Here is a 26385-nt window from a genome sequence, read left to right as displayed (position 1 = left end):
CTTAAATTTTATGTACTTTAAGGTTGAATTACAAAAGTAGATTATCTAAATATACCACATGATCCCTTGCCAGCCTTTCCCTTCAAATCCTCCCATAAACAGTAAAATGATACTTCTATGATAGGGAAATAATATTGCTTTGTTGACATTTTGAGTTTGGGGTATCATTGTGATATCTGGCACCTTTGGAAATTTAGTCCTTTTGTTTAGGAGATAATTACGGGACCTGGCAGATTTATGTTATTTGAATAGATGTTATGGGAGGTCACTGATGGAGAAAGTATACAGAGAAAAGAGACAAAGACTGAACCTTGTACAGCAACCAGCACAGGGTCTTGCATATATTAGTTCAAACATTTGCTGATTGAGTTTAAATGCACTCCTTAGCTGACTAATCATTTTCCATATCTCCCAAGTAGATCAGTCAAAATGTCTATTAAACAAAATTAACAGCAGATGGTGATGTTTTATTGCCCCTAAAATAATGTCCTCAGTCATGAAGTCAAGCCAGATACGCTAGAGAACTAACTTTGTTGAACTGCTGTTGCTGAACCTATCATCGCTCAACCTGATGTTGGGAACAGGTTGTACATTATAAGAGGGTTAGAGCTGCCCTCTTATCTGGCAAAATTTCTCCATTTACTATCTAGAATAAGGTTTAGCACATAGTAGTTGATAAATATGATAGGTGATTAAAATGATTGTGAATGAATGAATGGATGGATGTATTCATTCACACATATAGAAACTCCAATATCAACAAAAGGCTGAATGTGGAAGATGATGTTTAGTGTGAAGGGTACCACAGTAGGCTGATACAGGTCTTGGTATGGAGAACAACCACCTATGGAAGGCAATTTGCTACCATATGAGTTGACCCAACAATACCACACAAGCCAAGTATTTGCCCAAATTCAGAGCTCCATGTAACTATTTGAAATGGTAGGTCTGAGAAAAAAATGTTTCCTAATCTCCAGAGAGGGAGAAAAACCATTCTGAATTCTCCAGACCCATATGTAAAGAATAGTTGAAGAAATAGAGATTTTCAGTTACACAGACCTGGATTTGTCATTTTGACTTGTATGGCCTACTGCAAGTTACCTACTATATCTAAGAGTTTATTTCTTCATCAGTAAAATACATTCCTTAAATCATCCATGCAAGTTACAACAAGACCTAAATGACATACTGTGTGAACACCCCATTACAGCAGCTGACACACCAATGTAAGCACTCTAAAACAATAGCAATGGTTGCTATTACCTTCTTTCTCACCCTCAGAAATTTTCAAAAAGGAAACATGATCCCTGACCGTTCTCAGAAGCCCGGGGGGAAGTTTCTCTCATCCACAAGAAGGGATATATATTTCCAGGGCTTGGTGAAGAACAATGCTCATTATCAATTGAATACACTGGAAATATTATGCTCTGATCCCTTTAGCCAATTGAAATATACACTTTTTACTAGACATGTTATCATTGAAAATGTGTTATTGTAAAATCAAGACCCTATGGAGGACGGGAAGCTTTATTAGGTACATGCTTTAATAGGAGCAACAAATGAGCACACTTTGATTGTACTAACATACTTTGGTACAACCAGTAAGTGTGGATTTTTATGAACAGACCAGGGTACACTGTTAAGCAACAGTTGAATCTGGTTGTGTGTAAGGAAATGCCTTGGATAACTCAGCTTAGAAATAATAGAAAGCACTGAGCAACATCCCCGGCCACAGGTATAATTATTAAAAGGCTCATGTCTGATAAAGGCACTTGAGTGTGTATAAGTGATATTAAGTAAATAAAACAAGCACTTGGCTGAAATATGTTTGTTTTTAGTTGTGGTCCATCACAGCATTTTTGTTGACTGGCATCTTCGGCTTTATACTTCATTCCTCGAGGTGCTGAGGGATCCTGACCACGGTGCTGTATTATGTAGAGGATTTATTTGGTTTAAGAGGTACTTGTCTATCACATTACATCAAGCAGCTATTATTTCTTTAGCTGATCGGTATTATATTAAAAAGTATGTGCATTCACAGAATTAGTGAATAGCTACAAGTGAATCATTTCCCCAAAGAGTTTGACACAGTTTTGTTTAAATATAATTTGAATTTTCATACACTTCTCTACCTATATAGCTGGTGAATATTGATCAACTGCTAAACTACCAAAATAATCCAGAGAGAAAAAAAAGAGGCACAAGTATAAAAATCACACACGAGGAAGAGATGGTCACATGTCACTCCTGCAGTCATGTGTCACTCACCTTTTAGGTTATTTCAAAATTTTATTACATAAAAACTTTTAAATGCTCACTGGAGGATATGCTTATTGATTTTAGACAGAGAAGGGAGAAAGAGAGAGGGAGGGGGGCAAGAGAGAGACAGAGACAGAGAGAGATAATAGAGAGATAGACAGAGAAACATTGATCAGTTGCCTCTCATTTATCCTCCAAATGGAGGATGAACCCACAACGTAGGTATGTGTCCCAACCAGAAATCAAACTTGCAACCTTTTGCTGTATGGGACAGCGTTCCAACCAACTAAGGCACCAAGCCAGGGCTAAAGTTATTTCTATTACATTTTCTTTTAAACTGCTAAGAAATACACCTTCAACTACCATCATATCTGAGCATAACTGATCCTCTAGTCTCTTCAAGAAATAATGCTAACAATTCGTTAGAATTAGCAGATATATTTGTAACAATCTGTTTGTTACAGACATTTGTTACGAGGTGTATTCCCCAAACACTTAAATATTAGAACCCAGCATACGCTGAATATATAGAATGGTTTTGTATCAGTGGTTGTAACATGTTATGATAATGAAGTCACATAGACAGGTGGACTTAGTTACACAACAGGCAGAACTGGTTATAAAAGTTGGGAGAACCTGACTCAATGACTGAGCAAAATTCTGCCTGCTAGTATAGAAATAAAGCAGGGACGTGCATGATTCTCTGCTAAATAAATAATTTTCTTAACCTTTTTAAACAATAACCTCCTCAAGGGCTGGCTTTCTCCTGCTCCTTGCCACACCGTCTGCAACGCACTGAACACTCAGCCTGGACAGAACAATCAATCCTAACGCTCTAGCGGGCTGGAGTCGAAGGCAAATGTTTGCAATGTATTAGATGTCAGGAGAGGTAAGAGCCATAGTTAATCTGTAAAATGAAGATTTGGAATAGTAGAGTGTTGAAAATGGACTCTATACCAGAAAAGTAATGATGTGTTGATAGAGTCTTTTCCCTGAAGATAGGAATATGTGAAAATTATGCATCCAAAAACCTCTACTCATTTGTTCTGGAGTTGAACACAGTAACAATATCTGTCTCAAAAGATACTCTAAACTAAGAGGAATCATAGAATTTAACAAAGAATTTCCGAACATCCTCCTCAAAACAATTGTTTGAGGCCAAGAATTACCATCAAAACATCTACTGTGTTGCTATGCTGTTGTATTGCGGATTACTGATATATGGAGGGGGAAGGGGTTAATTTTTGTTTCTTTAAATGTTAATAAATCACATTCAATAGCAAAATTGATTGACATCCATAGACTTAATATAAATATTCTGTCTTCAGATTTTTAAAACTTATTTTATTTCAAAAGCTGATGTTAATCAATTAATGCTGTCACAAATGGAGTATTATGAGAAAGTAATGAAAAGAACAATATAGATGCACAGATTTGAGAATGAATCACATGGGGTTTTCTTTTACCTGATCTCAAAGTTATTAAACCAGCTTTTTCTTGTATTAAAGTGACCGCACATCTAGAACTAACAGCTAGCATTCATATTGATAGAAAGAATGCAAATAGAGACAATCAAGGCATTACATGTCAAAACACTAAACACTCTGGATGCAGACAAAGGAAAGTGTGATTTTCCCAATGAATATGCAAACCTGAATGATTATTCAGTAATGGTGGAACAGAGGAACCACAATTTCCATCCAAAGTAATTGTCTACGATGATATGTGGGGGAAAAAACACTTTAAAAACTTTCCTTTTCACCTGGTTAAGCTATCTTGAATAGAGCTCATAACCTCTTATGGCGTTTTAAAATAAATTAAAAAGCACACAGACTTTATAGCTGCATTTTCATCTACAGGCATAAATCCACTCCTCCTGTCTTCATATATTCGTGTAGAAAAATAAAAAATGAAGTGCGTGTCAGCAATGTCACATAATCTTCACTTTTCATTACATTTTTATGCACAAGGCTATCTCAAAATCTTTTTGTTACATTGTAGCATTAGAATATTTTAATTGAAAAAATATGGGTAATCTGAAGTCTGAGAAACAAAGGACCAATTACGAAGAGAACTAATTATTGCCTTCTTTTTCTCAGAAGATGTGTTAGTTTAATAGATACACACAGTATGGGTCTCTGTTCTCAGCACAAGACAAGTGGGAATTTCCATAGCTCTGAGGTTAGAGAACAGCTGAGCTGCAAACACACTGCAAAGAGTCTAAAAGCCCCTGCTGGGGGTTCTAAAGGGAAGAGCTTTCAAAGATCTGTGCTTCTTTTACCGATAAAGTCACAGCACATAATTACAAGGAAGTACCAGCGGGAGGCTATGCAGCCAATTTAGTCCCCTAAAGAAAAGGATTATTGATCATAGAAGGTGTGGGAACTAGCATATCCATCTTACCAGGAGGTCTACCTCTAGGTAGAAGAAAGGTCCCTAGGTTTTTCATTTGTTTCTTTTTCTATTTCTCTTTTTGGGGGGTTTCTTTTTAACTTTTTACATAGAACTACAAGCAAGCCCAATAATCTGGCTGCTGAGAATACCCCCAAAAGTTTATTGAAAGCTGCAAAGCCTAGTCACTGACACAAATAAATTTATTTCTTTCAGAGAGTCAAAGCCAGTTTTTTCCTCCAGTTTTGCAAGTTTTATTGGGTTTGTTTGTTTGTTTGTTTGTTGGATGATGGTGATTTTAGTTAATCCGGCAGGAGTACTCTCACCTCTGGCATATGTCTATCCCTAACTGATGAAATTCTTGTTTTATCATCCAGGAAATGATATACTAATGTGAACTCTACAAGGCACTGGCAAGGATCATATAAATAAGGAAAGAGGAAAGAGTATTTATTGCTAGAAAATGTAAGGAGAGTAAAGGTTAAGGAGACAAAATTCTTCAATGTTCTCAAGGGTCATATGGATATGGAATTAGGCCTGAAGAGTCCACTTCAACTTATCTTCATGCTAATACATTCAACAAACATTTGTTAAATATGCATAATGTGAATAAAATCAACTTGATGCATGGACTCAGAAGTTGCAAACTAGTGGGGGTTTACAGACATTAATTTTAAAAACCTTGCAAATAATCATTTATTAAAAACCATGATAACTTCTGGAAAGGAAAAGAATAAATGTTCTATGAGAGCATTTAGTAGAGAGACATAATTTAGATTTATACGTAAGTGGAGATGTCACCAGAGAATGAAATTTAAGCAGAAGAGAGGCAGGCAGTGGGTGGGAGTAAAAGGTAGAAGCATGTGTAATGTTCCAGAGATAGAACACAGGAGGTAAGTTAAAAAAGAAAAAGAAAAAAACAATGTGGCTGAAGGATAGCAAGCAAGAAGCCAAACATTAAGAGATAAAAGTAAAAAAGATGGTCAGTTGGGGTAAGGAGTTTATATTGCAGCACTTGTGCCATACGGACACGCAGATGTTCTAAAAGCAACTAAATATTCAATAGTATGACGATGCAACATAAATGCACTCTAAAAGTATCAGATTGAGCCTTGGCTGATGTAGCTCAGTGGATTGAGCGCGGGCCTGCGAAACAACACGATCACGGTTCGATTCCCGCTCAGGGCACATGCCTGGGTTGCAAGCCAGTTCCCAGTTCCCAGCAGGGGATGCATGAGAGTCAACCATACATTGATATTTCTCTCCCTCTCTCCTTCCCTTCCCCTCTAAAGATAAATAAATAAATAAATAAATATCTTTGAAAAATCAGATTGAGCCCTGGCTGGCTGTGTGGGTCAGTTGGTTGGAGTATCATCCTCTACAACCAGAAGTTGCAGGTTTGATCCTCGGCCGGAGGGTTACAATTGAGTTTTCTCTCAAAATGATCACTCTCTCTCTCTCTCTTCTTTCCTCCCTTCCTCTCTCTCTAAAATCAATATATATATATATATATATATATATATATATATATATATATCCATATCCTTGGGTGAGGATTACAAAATATCACAACAATTGTTTTTGCTGAGACTGATTTGGAGAAAAGCAAAAGTGGAAGCAAGGAAAACGAGGTCAAAATATATCATAATAGTTAAAGGGAATGATGATGCTGGCCTAGGCGAAAGTACTAATGGCACAGATAAAGAGAAGTGAGTAGATCTGATGTGTATTTTCAATGAGATTAGGGGGTAATTAAGGAACTCTCATAGATCAGGTTTAGTGCACTATTTGAGGCAGAACTCTGATTGCTGTTCATTGAAAGTAAGGAAGTAGAGAGTCAAAGGAGACTAATCTTTGAAAAAAACTGATGCTAGGAAATAGAGAAAGTGAAGTAGGTATCAGGGACCTCATGACCAATGAAGGATCTTTATTCATCCATCTCTCCAGTTTTCCATTCATTTGTTTTCAGAAATTAAGAGACCGAAGATTTTTCTTTTCTGAATTGGAAGGCAAGATGGAGATTGACAAATTGAATAGGCAATGAAAGAACAGAACTAAAGTAGGGTAAAATATTCCCCATGTGGAGATAAGTAAGTTGGCACATGATAGAGCATTGTACATACATGTGCATATATATACACACACACACCAGTACATAACTGTTGTTAAAAGCACTGCCTATGAAGTCAGGGTGCCTGGGTTTTAATTATGGGTCTCCTACTTCTTGTGTAACCTTGGACAGCCTTCCCAGTCTTACTTGGCCTCAGTTTCCTCTTTCAAATTATGGAGTCAGTAATAGTACCAATCTCAAGGGTTGTGAGGAATACATGACATGCTGGGAGAAAATTGTGTAGCATGGTATATGACACAGTAACTTCTCGATACGTTTTTGTCTCTATCACTAGTAATAAAAACAATATTCTTCATAATAAATAAAGTCACCCTCTTTCTGAGGTTTGATAAGAGAATAAACTAATAAGACACAGGTAGAGATAACTTTGTAGGCAAGAGAGACATTGGAGGTTCTGAAACCAAAGTGATTTGCTATTTCTCTGGTGAATAACAAATTAGGTTGTTTGTAGTAGGGAAACAGAACAGGGAGGGGAGGGAGAGAAGACTTGAGAAAGTCAGGTAAGAAATGATACGGCTGCTATGAAAAAATGAGACACCACTGAATAGAAACAGGTAAAAATACCTGCTGAAATGACAATGAGAGTCCCGCTGAGGTAAAACCTAAAAGGTCATAAAGACACCAATTCACTGAATGCACCAAAGAGAACAGGGATATATGAAACCAGAGCGCCAGGGACAGAATAAGAATGCGAAGGAAACCGAGGTTTTACTCTGTAAACTGTGGCAGACACTGAAGGTGTTTGATACGGATGTCATATGATGAATAGAGATTTTAAGAGGACTACACTAACCATTTTTGAAGGGGCAAAAAAGCAGAAGCAGGACAAACAGTTTGGAGCCTCTCTCATTAGTGCACATTATTCTCTATCTACTTCCAAAGTCGTCCTAAACATATACTAATGATAAAACTTGAAGGGTAAAGAGTATTCAGGTATATCCACAAAAAATTGAACTCAGTTTCGGCACAGACCATAAGAAATATGTTTTTGCATAATTTTCATTTTTACAGATTTAAAATATGCTATTTTTAATCTGAGGCTCACACTTCAATTTAATAACTGTCCTATAACTCAATTTAATAAACATCTATCAATTGTCAATTTTATATAAAATCTATCCCAAGCACTGCAAAGCATACTTGCTTTAAAGACAAAGGCACATCATTATTTTAAATATCTTTTTGGAATATGTAAGATTATCAAAACTTATGTGGTAAATACTAATTGATACTGCCTTAGAAAATTCACATAGAATAAACTACTTTGTAATGTCCTTGACATTTTCCCCCCTCTCATCATGTCACTTAAGCATGGGGAGAGTAAATATGAGGAGCAGGTGATTTCAGGTACACAGCCCCAGGATTATTTACAGTTATGTGCAAAAACAAGAAATCTCCCTTTTCTAGTTTGCTTCAAGTTCAAAAGGTATATTGCTTTTTATGTCCCCAAACTTCATTTCCACAGTGTGGTACCAAGGATAGTCCTTTTGAAGGGCTTGACTGGAAAACTAATACATCTTCTACGATAAACTGCAGTCAGAAAAAAATGGCCTGAGAAAACTGTGTAGTGCGCCTGCTGCAGACCTCCTAGCGATCATGACACAGCAAATCCTCAGATGGCACACAGACTCGTTTAAACTGTAATACGGATTCAAGCGGCTTAGGTTTTAAGTGAGAACTTTGGTCTAGAAAATTTTACTAATTAGTATGGTACTAAAGTGCTGTTGTTTAATAACAATATCTTGCCAGTTCAGATGACTGAATCAGAAATTCACCTAAATCAGAAATGAGAAAAATGCCTTCCTCGGGTACACTTCCATGCTCTATCTCATTGCAAATGTACCTTCCAAATGTAGTTGTCAAGGATTTGAAAGAATCCTCCTAGATCATTGTTTACAAACCTATACCTGAGAATTAAGAAACTCCAAATATGGGCAAACACTTAATGAATGCGTTCAAAAGGAACATTCGTTGTCCCATCTATCATAATTTGACTTTAGATAGAATTTTTTATTTTATTAAGTTTTTATTGTTATTCTACTACAATTTTCCCAATTTCCCCCCTCCGACATTCTCACCCATCCCACCCCCACAGTCAACTCCCACACTGTTGTCTGTGACCGTGGGTCATGCACGCATGTTCTTTGATGAGTGCCTTCCCCTCTCCCCACCATTATCCCCGCCCCAACATCCTCTGGTCACTTTCAGCCTATTCCATGTTTGCATGACTGGCGGTTCTATTTTGTTCGTTAGCGTTGCTCATTAGATTCTGCTTATAGGTGAGATCATACGGCACTTGTCCTTCATCAATTTTTAAATTGCAAAGAACTCCATCGGATCAATTCAAATATATTACTATTAAAAAGGTTATAAATATTTTGGATGAAGCAGACATTGTGTTTGGCTATTAGGTCTTATGTTAATTTTATGTCTTAAAATTTGGAAAACAGTCAGGGAGCCAGGGTAAAGAGGGCAGTTGTACTAGAACTTTCAATGCCCACAAGCCAACAAACTTGTATCGAATACCTATGTCAAAACAGCTCTTTCTCTGAGAAATTAAGTCAATCATCTTGCCTTCTCTTCCACATTTTTGGGTGGCAATTTTTTGAAAAGCAGGTTTGGGGAGTACTTAAAAAATACAACTATATTCTGTAATACATAATTCATATCTAACCATCTTTTGTACCCCTTTGAAATGGAGGAGATTAAGACAACATGATATATTTTCATAATGACTTAACCACACTAAAGCATGATATATGTATTTATGAGATTCCTCTACTACTTGAGACAATGTATTTAAAGCTTTTAATAAATTAATGATACTCTATAGGAAATCTTAAAATTCTTTTACTTTTTCTGAGGTAATATATACCACAAAAAGTTATTTTTCATATATTAATATAATAAAATATCAGCACTGGTAGGGAGGAGTTTCCATGAGATATTTTTAAATATTTTATAAGATATTAATATTAATTTCTGTATTTTTCAATGTCATGACAAATAATAACAAACAAGGAGTTTTTGTCTGACAGCTAATAATATATTACATTATGGAGATATATAGTGAAATGAAAATCAACAACTGAAGAACTGTCTTTCTTTTCACTGTTCCTGACTGTAACCTCCAAGTTGAGGTTGTGAACCCTCACGCAGGATACGTACCACAACTCCAAATTGTTCCGGCTCACAAAGGTCATTATATTCATTCTTCAGCTGTGCTAATTCATTGAGTGCCTTCTGCTCAGGAAGATGTTTAACCAGGTTCTAAAAAAAAAGTATAAGTGTTTACTATTTAATTTTTAGAATTATTAAGCATGCATTAACAATTCTAAAAGTAATAGAATAGGGTAGCATATAAATTTCTAATTGTGGTTCTGTTATAGTACCACTGTTTCCACACCTTCTTCCTAAAAATATACCTGAAAATGAACTGCAACTTAATGTCAATAATTATATAAATATAATAATCAGTTACTATGTACTACCACACATAAAAGTTAAATAAAAAGATCATATTGCACCCTGGCTGGTGTAGCTCAATGGATTGAGTGTGGGCCTGCAAACAAAACAACCAAGGTTCGATTCCCAGTCAGGGCACACACCTGGGTTGCAGTCCAGTTCCCAGCAGGGATGCACAAGAGGCAACCAACCATACATTGATGTTTCTCTAACTATCTCCTTCCCTTCCCCACTAAAGATAAATAAATAAAATCTTTAAAAAAAAGATCATATTGCAATAAGTCCCATCACATAGAAATAAACAGACTGACATCCTGGGCCTTAAATATATAAAATAATTTTTAAGCTTTATTTTCTGTCATGAAAATTAGTCAATCCATACAGTAAAAAATACTATGAAGAAATTCATTCATGTGTAGTGATGATAATAATAATAATATTACTAATAAGTCAACTATATTCATATTGGCAAAACCTGAAATCCTTTTCAATCTTATAAACCACAGCAAGACTGTAATAATCATCTCCCATTATTTACAATGTCCATATTTAAATACATGATGAATTTCACTCTAACAGAAAATCAACCAAAAGTGGTGAAATTTGATGCATGCTCAAGTGTGATATATAACAGAAGCAAAATTGATTAATTGTTCTCACCCTGGCTTATCTGCATTTGCTATAGTTTTAATTATTATTACATTAGCCTGCAGCCACCCTTTTGGGGACTTGTATGGGATTTCAAAAGGCATAAGAAAGGGAAGAAAGCAAGAAACAAAGGATTTAGAAAGTGAGGCTTGACACAAAATGGCAGAGAAGGAAGTTTCAGGGATTGGACCTTCTACAAAGCAATCAGTGAGCTAGAAATAGTGATTTAAGCAAACTATTTCAAAAGTCTAGAACCTTACTGAATACTTATATCAAGGTGTTTCATGAAGAAAGACACTGCTGTTCTCTACCAAGAGAATGACAAGCACAAAACAGACACCGTACTCCATTCCCAAAACCACTGTGGGGTTAGTCCTTGAGTTCCTCTAGGGTGGGGGTTCCCGGTACTGCTCCGTGTACTATTAGGAACTAGGCTGCAAAGCAGGAGGTAAGTGGTGTGCAAGAAAAGCTTCATCTATATTTACAACTACTCTCCATTGCTCACATTACCACCTAAGCTCGGCCTCTGGTCAGATCAGCAGCAGCATTAGATTCTCAAAGAAGCGTGAACTCTACTGTGAACCACACATGTGAGGAATCTAGGTTGCGCACTCCTTAAGAGAATCTAATGCTTGGCAATCTGAGGTGGAGCTGGGGCTGTGATGCCGGTACTGGGGAGTGGCTGCAACTACAGATCGTCGATAGAAGAGAGGTTTGACTGCAAAGAGACCGTAAGAAATAATATCATGACTTATTATGAGGCTTGTGGACTCATATCAAAACCCTATCGGTGAGTGGCAAGTGACAACTAAGCTGCATGTACTGACAGGTTTTAAGTCAGAATCTGACACCTATTTCAGTCCATGCCCAGCTCACCCATTATTTATTGACCACTCTCATCCATGCCTCGTTCCTACACTGTGCACTTGTCTCAATCACAGCTGTGGTAAGCCCACATGCTAACCCTAGCATATGGTGAGTTTTATATTTATTGCATCATATATCACAATGTAATAATAAAAATAGAAATAAACTGCACAATAAATGTAATGTGCTTGGATGATCCCCAAACCATACCCCCACCCTGGTCCATGGAAAAATTATCTTGACAAAACCAGTCCCTGGTGGCAAAAACTTTGGGGACCACTGCTATAAACCATTAGACCTACCAGATACATACAAAACACTCTACCTCAAAGTCCTAATACATTAACAGACTGTAATATACAAAGTATCTTTTGTGATTACAATGGAAAGTAACTAGAAAATAACAACAGGATGAATACTAGAAAATTCACAAATATGCAAAAAATAAACAACATACTTTTGAGACAACCAAAAGAAATCACAAGGGAAATTAGAAAATATCTTGAGATGAATGAAAATGAAAATACAATATTCCAAAATTATAGAATGCAGCAAAAGCAGTACTAAGAGAAAAATATTAGAGCAATAAACACCTTCATTAAAAAGGAAAGGTCTAAAATCTATAACCTAACTATATTCCTCAAAAAACTGGAAGAACAAACTAAATCTAAAGCCAGCACAAGACAAATAAAGATTGGAGCAGATATTTTTTAAAAAATATAGAGAACTGAAAACCAATAGAGAAAAGTCAACACAATTGAAGTAGATTCCAAAATTGACAAATCTTTAGCTAGGTTGACAAAGGAAAAAAGAAAGATGACTTTAATAACTAAAATAAGGAGTGAAATTGGGAGATTACTACTGATTTTATATAAATAAAAAGGACTATAAGAGGCAACTAGGAATTTTTGCATGCTAACAAATGCCAACCTAGAAAAATGGACAGATTCTTAGAAACACAATAACTACCAAAACTGAATCCAAATGCTTTTGAATATTTGAATCCACCTATAACAAGTAAGGAGATTAAATCTGTAATCAAAGAATTCCTAACAAAGATAAGTTCAGGACTGGATGGATACACAGTTCAATTCCATCAAATATTTAAAAAATGAATACCAATCCATTTTAAACTCTTCCGAAAAAAATTGAGGGGAAACTTTTATGAAGCCATTATTAAACTGATAGCTAAGCTAGTATAAGACACTACAGGGATACTACAGGCTAATAGTCTCTAATAAATACATAATGAGGAGAGGGTCTCCCCAGATCACTAGGTGGAGGGGAGTGGGGAGCCCAGCAGCAGTGCCAGAGGCTGTACCCCTCCTGGAGATGGCGAAGGCGTTGGGAAGCCTGGAGGACTGTGCAGGACAAATGCCCCAGCAACAGGGCAGCCCAGCCTGAAAGAGGGAAACCCCCCTACATGCTTTCACCACACAGAAGATTTGGAGCCAGACTATATAAAATGAACATGGAAATGCTACTCTCTTTGTTCTTCTCTCTTTCCAGGCCTCTGGGGACTGGAGTTCCTGGGCTGGCCGGCTCGGGAAACCACATGAGGTGGGAAGTTCCTGGTTACACCCCCCTGGGTGCAACACTGCAGGTGCCTGGGCAGCAAGCCAGGAACTGGGATGGTGGGACAGAGTGGGAGTAACCCTGGGCCCATGTGTCCTGGAAGCTGGGTGGCCAGGTAACAAGCACCATGCCTTGCTGCATGCCTTGCTGCATGCCTTGTCCCACACCAGCACCACAGCAGTGCCAGGGGCTGGGGCTGCATGGGTGTGGCTCAGCCACGCACACAGATGCACCAGAGGGCAGTGGCTGGAGGAAGAGGGCAGCAAACTGAATAGGACACCTGGAGTACAAACTCCAAAAGATGCCTGAAACCAGACAGTGACGGGAAACCACCTAACCCACCTGCATCTCTTAAAGCATAGTATTTGGGGGTAGGAGAAGAGGTTTCTGGCATAACCTTGAACTGAGCTGGCAGAGGGTGGCCAGGTGATTTTCTTTGGGTGTCTTTAGGAAACAGGCTTTGAGGCAGAAAACTGCCATTATTTCAAATTGTATAGCCTTTGAATAAAACACTCATTTCCCTTTCCACCGAACACTGCCTCCAGAGTTTTTGCCTGTTGGTGTGACTGGTAGGACCCCACTGCTTGTTTGGTTACAAATACAGATTTAAAATTCCTCAGAACATACTTGCAAACTGAATTCAGCAGCAAATTACAAGGATTACATACCACAACCAAGTGGGACTTACCCCAAAATGCATGGGTAGCTAAACATATGAAAACTAATCAGTGTGATATACCACTTTAAGAGAACAAATGAAGAAAAAAACACACACAATCATTTCAACTAATGCATAAAAAGCATTTGGTAAAATCCAGCACACATTTCTGAGAAAAATGCACTTTCAACTAGGAATAAAAGGAACCTTTCCCAAGATGATACAGTTCACAAATGTAAACTCAGTCAACATCTTACTCAATAGTGATAACTGAAAGCTTATTTACTAAGATTAGGAACAAAGAAAAGATGCATGTTTTAAACACTTCTATTAATCATAGTCTTGGAAGTTCTAATCATAGCAATTAGGCAAGAAAAAGAAGTAAAAGGCTTCCAAATTGGAAAGGAAGAAAAAAATGATCTCTGTTTATAGATGACATGATTTTATATGTAGACACACTAAGTAATCCACCAAAACCCGTTATTGTTAATAAATCTATTCAGCAAAATTTGAGGATACACAATCAACATACAAAAATCAGTTGTATTTGTATGCACTAGCAATGAATAATCTAAAAGGAAATTAAGAAAACAATTCCATGTATGATAACATTGTATGATAATATTTGTGTTTTTTATTTTTTAAACTTTTTTTATTGTCGTTCAAGTACAGTTGTCTCCATTTCCCTCCACCACAGGCATTCCCACTTCCCACCCTTGATCCTACCCCTCTTTGGTTTTGTCCATGTGTCATTTATACATGTTCTGATAAACTCTTCCCCTTTTTCTATAACATTTTTAAAAACATCCACAATGTGATAGCATTTCACACCCACTAGGAAGGGCCATTATCAAAAGGGGGGGTTAATAATTGATGGTCAGTATGTGGAATTATAGCAATCCTCATGCACTGATGGCTAGAATGTAAAGTTGTTCAGCCACTACTAAAAACAACTTGGTGGTTTTTCAGAAATTTAACTCAGAATTACCATTTGAGCCCACAATTCTCCCTGAAGTATATACCAAAAAGAACTGAAAACAGAATCAATCTCAAACAGATACTTGTACACAAATGTTCACAGTATCATTATTCACTACCCAGAAGGTGGAAATAACCCATTTGTCTATCAACATATAAATTAATAAAGTACGGTATATACATAAAAGGAAATATTATTAAGTCAAGAAATGAAGTTTTGATACATGCTAAATCATCCATGAACCATGAGAGACAGACCCAAAAGGGCAAATGTTGTATGAATCCACTTATCCATGGTATCTAGAAGAGATGAATTCTTAAAGACAGCAGAATAGAGCCCTGGCTGGTATAGCTCAGTGGATTGAGTGCAGGCCTGCGAATCACAGGACCGCGGTTCGCTTCCCAGTCAGGGCACATGCCTGGCTTGCAGGCCAGTTCCCGGCAGGGGACACACCAGAGGCAACCATACATTGATATTTCTCTCTCACTCCTTCCTTTCCCCTCTAAAAATAAATAAATAAAATCTTTAAAAAAAAAAAGACAGTAGAGTGGAGGTTACCAGTGCCTGTGGGGAGAGGAGGATGGGGAGGTACTGCTAAAGAAGTATACTGTTTCTGTTTGGGAAGATGAAAAAGCCTGAAAATGGTGATGGTTCAACAACAATGTAAATATACTTCATGACAATGGATTGGACACTTAAATATAAATAAATGGCAAATTTTATATTATAGATTTTCCACACTAGAAAAATTGAGTAAGCAACATATAACATACGTCCTGGGGAGAAAAAGTGGTATCATGTTCTACTTTAAGTGGGTTTTTGTTCTTTCCATTTATTTTTTTCTCTCATCCCACTCAATTTTCCATTTCCTTTCACCTTTAGACCTATAATGGAACCCATTGTGTAACTAATCAGACTAAAGACTTAAAATAGCATGTCCTCTCACTTTAAACAAATAATGTTATTGTTATAACAACATATACCTGTAATCAAATAAAATTAAGAACATCCATGATTTTGCTTTACTAATATCATTATATTTTATTTAAAAATTGAAGAGAATACCAAGGTTTCATTTGGATGTGTGGAAATTATCCAATTGTTTTGTAAAATTTTTTCCTGTAAATGGGATGTTTCCTGAGGAATGTTATTAAGAAAAACAACTAATCAGTTTGGTAACTTGCATAATTTTTATTACTGGAAAACTAAATTAGAAAGATGAAGAACATTTTTAAAGTACAAAAATATATCAGTTCCACATATTTTAAACTTTCCATCTAAATTTTAATTTTTTTAAGATTTTATTTATTTATCTTTAGAGAGAAAGGGAAGGAGAGAAGGAGAGAAATATCAATGTGTGGTTGCCTCTCGTGTCCCGTGCTGGGAACTGGCCTGCGACCCAAGCATGTGCCCTGAGTGGGAATCGAACTGTGATCATGTGGTTCCCAGGCCCGCGCTCAATCCACTGAGCTACACCAGCCAGGGCTTAAGTGTTGTTGGTTTTTTTTTTTGGATGTTGTTTTTTAATTGTTCAAGTACAGTTTTCTCCATTTTCCTACCACCATTTTCCCCCACCCCATCTACCCCCACCTGCCACCCTCAATCTTACCCCCCACCTTTGGCTTTGTCTGTGTGTCCTTTATACATATTCCTGACAATCCTTCCCCCATTTCCCCCTATTATCTTCTCCCCCCCCCTCCCGGTTACTGTCAGTTCTATATTTCAATGTCTCTGGTTATATTTTGCTTCCTTGTTTGTTTTGTTGATTAGGTTCTAACCAATTTTAAGTTTTAACTGTGAATAAAAAGTATCATAGAATGAATCAAGCTTAAAATAGAATTTTAGGTCACAATGTGAAATATGTTATTTTGTTTCTCTTCCACCTGTAGGTAACTTGTTAACTCCTCTTCAGGATGTAATCTCCATAGTAGGTGACATATCTTTTCTTTCCCTGTACAGCTATATGAAATATTTAACGCATTCAGTGGGCTTAGATGTATTCGAACTCTGTGCGCCATTTTATGACTGAGTTACAAGCTTAAGTGCCAGTGCTTAGTAGTTGCTATTTGCAAATAAGGTTAGGAATAAAAGTCATTCTCTCACACATGTAACAGAGAGAATGACTACTTATACCACGTAGTGCTTAAAGAGTTAGCTACCTCTGATTCCGTGTTACAAGTGGCCACCACAGCCAATGCTTAAATATACCTATTTTTTACATACATACATACTAATCTTCATAGACAAAGGTGTAGTATGACATGGGACATTGATGTTTTCATGCCCGTAAGTTTCTGAATAAAGGAGGAAGGGAGTTAGGAGGACAAAGGAGAGACATAGTGCTGCTTATCTCCCTCTACTCTCCTTCAGCTACAAATCGAAAATATGTCGAGAAGAAAATGAAAAGATGTAGGTATCCAAGGCACAGTTTGAGACTAACATGAGCAGTCCCAGGAATCCACCAGAAGGCTATTTGTATGGTGGACTAAGGGGCCTCCTGGAAGAGAAATCTCCTGCCTAACAAAAGGGCAGCGTGTGTCAGAGGCTCAGGGTGTGTCCATCAAACAAAGCTTGCATTTTGGAAAGGATTGGGGTGATTTCTGAGTACAGCAGATTTACTTCATGGATGGGTCTCCAGCCCTGGTCTACCCACATAGTCACTCATAGTCTGGGCGCTGTGCAAGGGAGAGCAATGCGATAAGCACTGCTTGGGTACCATCTAACCAGGCATGTTTACAAACGAGAAAGGGGAAGAAACATGTTTCTACACTTTGCCATAGAATAGCCCATACCCTCGGCAGCCGGAGGGATTCAGTACACACCAGCTGTGCCCAGTGGGAATCTCCTCCCCTACCCCCACACTGGTCTCTCGGAGAGGATTCAAAACAGAAAATGAGGAAAATCATCTCACAGCTACTATAAGGAACCCAACACAAATCGTAGGATGTGTAAATTATTACCTAAAACACCTAAAAACATCTAATCTAGGGATTTAAAAAAGAGATAAATTACTTCAAGAGCAAGAAAAGCAGCTTTCAACTTTAGTTACCTTCTTGATAACTACTATTGCATATATACATATATTCTCTAAATGATTTGCAAAGATGAGTTCAGACACCCTCTACACTGCAAGGGAAAAGCTGTTCACAATATCAGAAGCTAGAACTGGTAATTTTTGCAATACAACTTAGATTCTAACGAACTGGGATCTGATAGACAAATATGGCCTTCCATTTCTCCCTCCCACTACTCTTGGTTACTACTGAGCAGATCGTTTCAAATCTACCCAGATCTGTGTTTTAAAGATCAATTCTGGGTCAGTATGAAAGTTTCATCCTTGAAAATGTCAATGAACTGAAATTCACATAGAAAACAACAAAGAGGAAAGCAATAACTATGTTACCAAATGAGCACATTTTTCTTCATCTTTTATGCATCACAGACCCGCTTTCTGAACATTGTCGGTGCTATCTAAAGGCATCTCTCCTAACAGATCATGAAGTTTTAACTACTTTTTACATTTCTGCAATTACTCTATAATACTTCCAAAAGTTTATTTCCTTTAAATGTTAATTGCACCGTTAAAGGTTAGTTAAGATAAAGTATTGAACCATAATGCCCTTTCCTTCTTGCCAAAACATAACCTTTACTTTTTGTGTTATATCTTATTAAGTAATTTGCAAAGCAAGAGAGCAGAGTTAGATTCACTGGGAGCATTCCCTACATATATAAATAGGTGTCAATATTTCTTCTAAAATTTTGTTATTTATCATTTTCACTTTTAATTACTTCTTTAAGATTTTGTGTTTACTTTAGTTTATTTTTTATTTAATCTTTCTTCTGGTTTTCCACTACCATTTAGTCCCCGTTTACCGCCACCCTCTGAAATCACCACACTGCAATCCACGTCCATGAGTCCGTTTTCCCTTTTTGCTCCATTCCTCCACCCCTGACCTCCCCTCACCCTAGATTATTTATTCTTTTTAAAATACATTATAGCATATACACAAAATTATATATAATATATATGCATATAACAATATGCTTTTACTTTCAATACTCAACTGAGGGTATGTTTTTACTGATTTTAAAGAGAGATGAAGGGAGAGGGAAACATTGATGTGAGAGACATCAATTGGTTTCCTTCTGTATGTGCCCTGACCAGGGATCGTGCCCTGAGCACGGATCAAGCCCTCAACTTAAGTATGTTCCCTGACTGGGGATTGAACCTGCAACCTTTTGGTGTATGGGATGATGCTCTAACCACCTTAACCACCTGGCCACGACTAAAACAGGATGATTTTTAGTTATGTTGACTTTTTTTTCCCTGAAAATGCAGACACAAAATATTTCCCCAAAGTCTTGGCTAAGTCTCTGTGATCTTAACACAAACCTTCCTCATTTCACTTGGTCAAAAACTCAAACCCTTAACTATTATGTGTTCTTCAACACTTTTAAGGCATATTTCTTAAATTAAGTGTGTGCACTTAATGTTCCAGTATCACATTCACATGTTCCTGTTCTTTGCTTTGAGTTAAATGGGCAAAAAAACGTTGATGCTACATCTAGTTCTACACTTTTTTGTGTTTCATCCATCTACTCAGCTAATATATACTGGCTGCCAACCACGTGATTATCACCATGTTAGGCACTGGAGAGCTGACCCTCACAAAGATTATAGGTACAAAGGGCCCTGCATATACTTGCCCACAGCATGGACGCCATAATCAATATGTGACTGACAGTAATTTGACTTGTGGTTTATCCAAAATGCATTTCTTGGCAGGTGGTCATGCTATAATTCTCTCCTTTTGGTTTGAAATTCCTAACATTTTTGTAATTCCTAAAATAGACTCCCTGAGCTCAGGAGAGTATGTTAAAATGCTGCTTAGCTGGACAAAAATTCAGGGGGAGATTGTCTAGCCCTCTTCGGGGAGCCAGACTTTTTAAAAAATGTTACTTGACAAAAGGACATACAAGCATTGAAAACCTGATGAGAAAATTTGACCTTGGAATATAACCACCATATGTTACAAAGAAGGAGCCTTGAGAAAACTTTCCTACCTATTTAATCTTCGACTTGGCTCAGGAAGGAAAACTTTTCCAAATACACTAAATTCTGAGACTTAATATTAACTAACTCAGTTCCCTAGAAGCTTCATTGACTCTTCCAGGATCAGTATCAACTCAGTGCCAATACCACCGAAGGACCAGCTCCAGCCCTCACTACTCCTACCCATCTTCAACGACCATGTTTCTACCTGAAAGCCCCACCCAGATGCCCCATCATTTACTCAAATTAACAAATCTAAAGAAGAATCCATCCTCGCTCTGACCCATCCTCTTATCAGCTTCTCGGAATGGCTGCATTCTTCCAATAAGACCGGAATCCTATCTACCTTCTAAGCTTTTAAATTGGCAATGATCACTCAGTCACAAGTTCTGATGGATCCGCTCAGCAAAATCTCTTTTGGCTTTAACCCTTCATTGTCATTCTATAGCCAAAAATCTGAGCCACGGATATCACATAGTATTAAAACATTTATTAATTTAAATTCAATTAAATTATCCACAGTGTTCTAGTTCTGTACTAGACTAATGGAATTCACAGACATATTTGCAATTTTTTAATTATAAAAGGAAGAAAAATGTGACTAGTTTGTGCATAAAAATGTTGACTCCCATTAAAGTCAGGATTCTATTTGCAGAACAAATGTATTGTTTATTAAAATAATTTATATGATTTATACTTAATCTAAAAATAATTACTAAAACTATTCCTTTGATGCTAATTTAGTTTCTTTTTTGTCCTACTTTACACTCAAAAATAAAAATCAGAAATTGTATTAAAACTTAAAGGTGATTTTAACAATTAAAAAATATGCAGTGCGGAATGAATGACTCACTATGAATGTTGAATAGCATATTGTGTATGTCCATGTTGAAATATAATATACTCTTCCTAAGTGTAAGTGGTATCCATGTTATTAATATTCTTTTATAAATTATATATTGTTCATGTATTTAAATTAACATATTTAAAATAAAACATAAATATATTTTCATTACAAGAGGACAAAATAATATTCTTACATACAGGTATACAATATCCTGTTTATGATATACTCTACTTTCTTTCAAACGGCCACAAACAAATGCAAAGATGCATTACTATAAAGTATTATATATAGATGTTTCCAAAGCTGAATCCTAACTTGACAGTCAAGACATTTATCTAGGGTAACTACAGAGTTTGAAGAGCACAACTAACTTTATGTGGACTGCCCCAAAAGAAAATCTGGGAATTTCACCCAAGTATAGAGGGGTGTATGCTAATAGTATACCCAATCATCTCCGCTTTAAGAAGTCAGTGTTTCTCTTCCGTAAGTTTTGTTTAGGTATATGAAAAGATACAATTCCATGCAGGCTATGAAAACTAGCAGAAGGTCCATGTAATTAAAAGAAACGTGCTACATCAGATGTGGCTTCACCCACACTGCAGATTCAAAGGCAGAGACAGCTCCCGGTCTAGAAAAACAATCCACACACAAACACATACCTTGGCTTCTATTTCTGAGATCATTACAGTACTGATAAATCATTTCAATTAGTTCAAATGGTTTATACTAGAAACTGTCATACACAATCGACTATCATTAAGTACTCTTTGTATTTGGTAATGAAAAACAAACATAAATTATACAGTCATCCTGTACATTAAAGAACCAGAAAGTCAATATGAAATTTTCATAATACACTGGACATTCTGACACATCATGCACCCATGTCATGCTGACAACATGTTTGTAAACTAAGCAGCAACAAAACTTAGCATCTGTGAAAATCAAAATCCACTGACGCGAACACGGTGGCAGACTAGCGGTGTCAAACAGGTTTCTCCCAACTTCCCAGCAAAAGAGTCATTGAGAGATACTTTAGAAAAGACTTATTTTTCTAGATGAGTAGATACCCTAGTCAATTTACAGAGCACATAAAAGTCTTTCAAAATACCTTTACATGAAAAGCTAGCTGCCAAGAAATTAAGAAAAACTCCCATCATTTCCCCTGTTCCCTCAAGTGGAAAAAGAGATAACACTAATCCAGAGATATAACTACATGCTGAAGGCCAAGACTGTCCTAGGAACATCTACCAATTTCTACCTCTACTTGTCTAGACTTTATAGCATGAATGGGTCTCAAACATAACATGGTACATAAAGCGTAGACTTTTCACAAGATGAGAGGACACATTTAGTTCATTATATAAACTTCAACCCCCCAAAAGATAATATCCTCAGTTAATGTCTTACCCTAAAGAAAAAAACAAAGCTTACTGACAGAGAATATTAGTACTGAATCTTGTCTCCTTTTGCCTTGACTCGGGGATTGAGAGTAAGGCCTGGCTTCTCCTCTGAAATCCTGTAACTGCAAGACAGCCTCTATATGGGTTTTTGGCTAGAATTTAAACTACCCAGTTGTAAAAAATCATACTGACACTTTAAAGTGATTATTCTTTGGTAGTGCTCCCAGGCACCTGGCAGAATTCATAAGAATTTCTAAGAAGGAAAGTACCTTTAATCTTCAGTTTTAAAGTATTTTCACAGGTAAATATTCAGTAACCATTAGTTTACAATAAAAAATACAGATAACACAGGAAGAAGCAAACATTAGATAGATGCGGCAAAAACAAAAAACAGAATTAGGCCTGTAAAGACATAAGATATATGCTCTGGCTGGTGTGGCTCAGTACATCAGCACCGGCCTGTGAACCAAAGATTCGCCAGTTCGACTGATTCCGAGTCAGGGCACATACCTGGGTTGCAGGCTGGGTCCCCGGTGGGGGCATAAAAGGTAACTAACTACATGGTGATGTTTCTCTCCCTCTCTTTCCTCCCAGGATTAATACTGATTTCTTGTGTTGGGCTAGTCGGGGCCATTTTTCGGCTGGTCATCATCTGCTAGATAATGACGCCTCACACTTGCAATGTCTAGACACATTCTTCAGTTTACTTTTCCTCCACAGGCTTGGTAATAATCCCCAAGGCTTAAACTCATCTATTTCAGACTATTTTTTAAAAGGAAAAATAATTGTTGTCTTTTTGTGGACCCTGTCCAAATATCCTGTAAAGAATTGTCAATTGAGTTTAAACAGAATGAGGCAAAAGACAATCAAATGATCCTGGACAGATCTTATGCTTACATATGCATTTACCCCATAAACTAAGAGGAGTTAGTCAAACAAAAATTGAATAAATCCTATAACAAATCACGTATTTTGTTGGAAATATTTTTCCCTCGAAGCAGTATTCAAATTATGTATGAAAATAGCCCATAAAGTACATTTGGCCTGGGGCATTGCGCTTCAAACAGATATAAAGCCACAACCGTCTCCCCTGCAATCCTCAAAAATTGATGGTTTTTCTAATTAGTGACATGTGGTAACATTTACTTATAAACATTCATTGAGAAAATTTTACCACTACCCTACCATCAAATAAAAGCAATAAATTAGATTATACATAGACAGGATCTGGAATATACAACAATGTCTTCTTCCACAAAAATGAAATGAGTATTAATTATCACATAGAAGGCAGTATATCAGTACTGCGTGATCAAATCCATTTGTTACCCCATGACTTCGTTTTGGCTGGTTAGGTGGAGTGTATCGCTTTGGGGAAGCTGGGCTTCCTTTCAGATGCAGCCCAACTCTAACCAGTCACTCCTGTGTGGCTAATGACTCCATCATCAACTAATTATGCATCCTCTCAAGGCTGGCCCTTTTCATGACACTTGACCTGTTTGTCCTTCTGAGGAGACCTGGGCATAAGAGCATAGCAAGGGAGTCCTTATGTTCGGGATATAAGGAAGATATCTGGGAAACATTCCCGAACTCCTGATCAGATAAGCTGAACCTGTCTTTGTGGCATGTCCCCTGTCCAATGGGGAAGCCGCCTTCACAGATTATTCAGATGCTGGGGAGCACCTGCTGTCTTTACAGGAATTCAGATAACCTCCGTGGATTTACATCAACTAATAACAAAAGCTTCCCTATGTGTGATGCTATTCACCAGTCACAGAAATGCTCTTCATCTAGAAGTAGCCACAATTTTGTTTTAGAATTATATACAACATAAAACTTGCATACACTGAATGTACTGGCTGCCCCCGTGGACTCTAGTGTGCCTAAAAAACTACTTGCATGAATCTTGGCTAATGGTGACCAATAATCCTATGCCTGAAGCCCAGTCTCCAAAACGGGTCGTTGAGGCCCAGGGAAACAGAGCACTCTTCACCTCTCAATGCTAAAGAACTTTCAGATCACAGTAATCTACGACAGAAATGTTTAGGACCCGCAGAAATGCCTACCACTAATCATGACTCCATATAAGTATTACACTGGTGCTATGTGGAATCGCTGTGCTTATTTTCATAAAGATCTTCAGTTCAATAAAGGAGATTTGGGTTAACTCCCTCTTGAGATCCTTGAGAGAGAACACAGAACTAATCAGTCAAGAAGGAGAAATCCATAAACCTGACACTAAGCTTAGCATGGACGGCTCACGCTCTCTAAACAGCCCTACAGAAAGGATCCATCTAACAACTTCGCAATGTGTAATTTAAAATAGCACCAAATCACATGATATACTAATATTTTTCATATAGCTGGAACACTGTATCCTGTATCTGAGTGGTTCTAAACAAACTTAAAACATGACTAAAACAGCCCTGGCTGCTGTAGCTCAGTGGATTGAGCACGGGCCTGTGAATCAAACAATCGCGGTTCGATTCCCAGTCACGGCACATGCCTGGGGTGCAAGCCAGTTCCAAGCAGGGGACTCACGAGAGGCAACCATACATTGATATTCCTCTCCTTCTCTCCTTCCCTTCCTCTCTACAGATAAATAAAATCTAAAAAAAACCTTAAATGCTCCCCCCTCAAAATGACTAAAACAGGGAATGCTTATATACAGATCAAAATATCAATCACATATGTACAGAACATTTTCAAGAACTATTCCAAAAAGCTATGAACAGCATAGTACATAAGAACAGATGAAGAACATAGAGAATTATCAGGATGGTATAGAAAGCAGGGTGTATTTTAGCACTATTTCAGGGGGGTATAGAAAGTAGAGAGTTTTATGTTTAGAAAGAAATGAAAGACATCTAAGGGATGGAAAGACATGTGCAAAGGCCTGGAGAAAAGCAAAGGCAAGTTGGGTACAGATTATTCAAAATCAAAACATGGAGAAATTCACCAAACGTTTGATGTTAACTAGAGATCCTCTACAGTATTTGAGGTAAGCCAGTCAGAGAAAGACAAATACTATAGGATTTCACTCGTATGTGGAGTCTAACAAAAAACTGAACTAACATGCACATCAGAGACAGACTCATAGATGGAGAGCACATGACAGTTAGTAGGGGAGATTTTAAGGGGTGGAAAGAATGAGCATAAACAGAAACAGGACTATGGACATGGACAACAGTGTGGTGATTGCTGGGGGAAAGGGTATAAGGGGACTCCACGGTAATGGAAAAATATACTAAAGAATATAGATTAAAATAAACACAAAACAAACTGAAAACAAGAAATAGAAGTAAAAAACATATGACAATCACTGCTATTGCTCCTCTAAAGAAGAAAATACATTAATGGAGGATAAAGAAGACCTAGTTGAATCTAGTGAGGTGCACGGGGTTGGAGGCAGTCTAGAGATGAAAAGACAAGCTAGCAAACAATAGTTCAAAACTAGTAAACAGTATAGAGCAGTAGTAGAAGTACTGACATGATGAGAGATTAAGTCTAGTCCTGAGTGAATGGGAGGGTAAGAGTGGATAAATCTTCAGTGAAAGGATCAGTAAGAAGGCATGACAAACCAGATGAGTCTCAAGGAGGGTCAAAGAAGATAGGAGGAATGAAAAGGACTTTAGGATGTAAGGAAGGTATGTCTTTATTTAGGGGAAGAAACAAGCATATGAGTTCTCTTTGGGACACTCTTTCAAGTGATGGTTGAATGTCCAAGTGGAGAGTTAATTTCTCTTTCACTAAACGAGTAGAGAAGGTGGGAGGTTAGGGCTAAGTAGACCTCCAAGGGACTCATCAATATTTGTGTTCTATTTGCTTAACATTTTATAGTTTTCAAGTGATTTCTAAAATGCTCATATTTAATTTTTATAACAGCAAGTACACCCCCACCCCAGTTTAACAGTCAAGAAATTTAACGCTAAGATAAGTGACTTCCCGAGACTGCACAGGGTATAAGAAACTGAAATGCAAACACAATGCTTTTATCCCCCGTACACTGACAGCAGAATTTTAAGAATAAATCACTGAAGAGTAGAAACTGCAAAGAGATAGTGTAGCAATTAGTCATAACCACTCAAGGAAGAAAAGCAGACACCTTA

The 26385-nt window shown here is 37.3% G+C and overlaps 1 protein-coding gene across 3 annotated transcripts in view; it reads right to left on the bottom strand.

Annotated features, from left to right (window-relative positions):
* Positions 1 to 26385, bottom strand: part of DIAPH2 (diaphanous related formin 2) — a 902023-nt gene that overhangs the window by 481315 nt on the left and 394323 nt on the right. For all 3 annotated transcript variants that reach the window (XM_037060830.1, XM_037060831.1, XM_037060832.1), the window contains one exon: positions 9950 to 10051. In XM_037060830.1, the coding sequence (XP_036916725.1) occupies positions 9950 to 10051 (102 nt within the window). The remainder of the gene's footprint in view (positions 1 to 9949; positions 10052 to 26385) is intronic.

The sequence above is a fragment of the Sturnira hondurensis genome, unplaced genomic scaffold, assembly GCF_014824575.4.
Source record: "Sturnira hondurensis isolate 20B ecotype Veracruz unplaced genomic scaffold, ASM1482457v3 Scaffold0012545, whole genome shotgun sequence".
Lineage (NCBI taxonomy): Eukaryota > Metazoa > Chordata > Mammalia > Chiroptera > Phyllostomidae > Sturnira > Sturnira hondurensis.
Note: the sequence above shows the minus strand (reverse complement) of the source record. Positions and strands in the feature narration are given on the sequence as shown.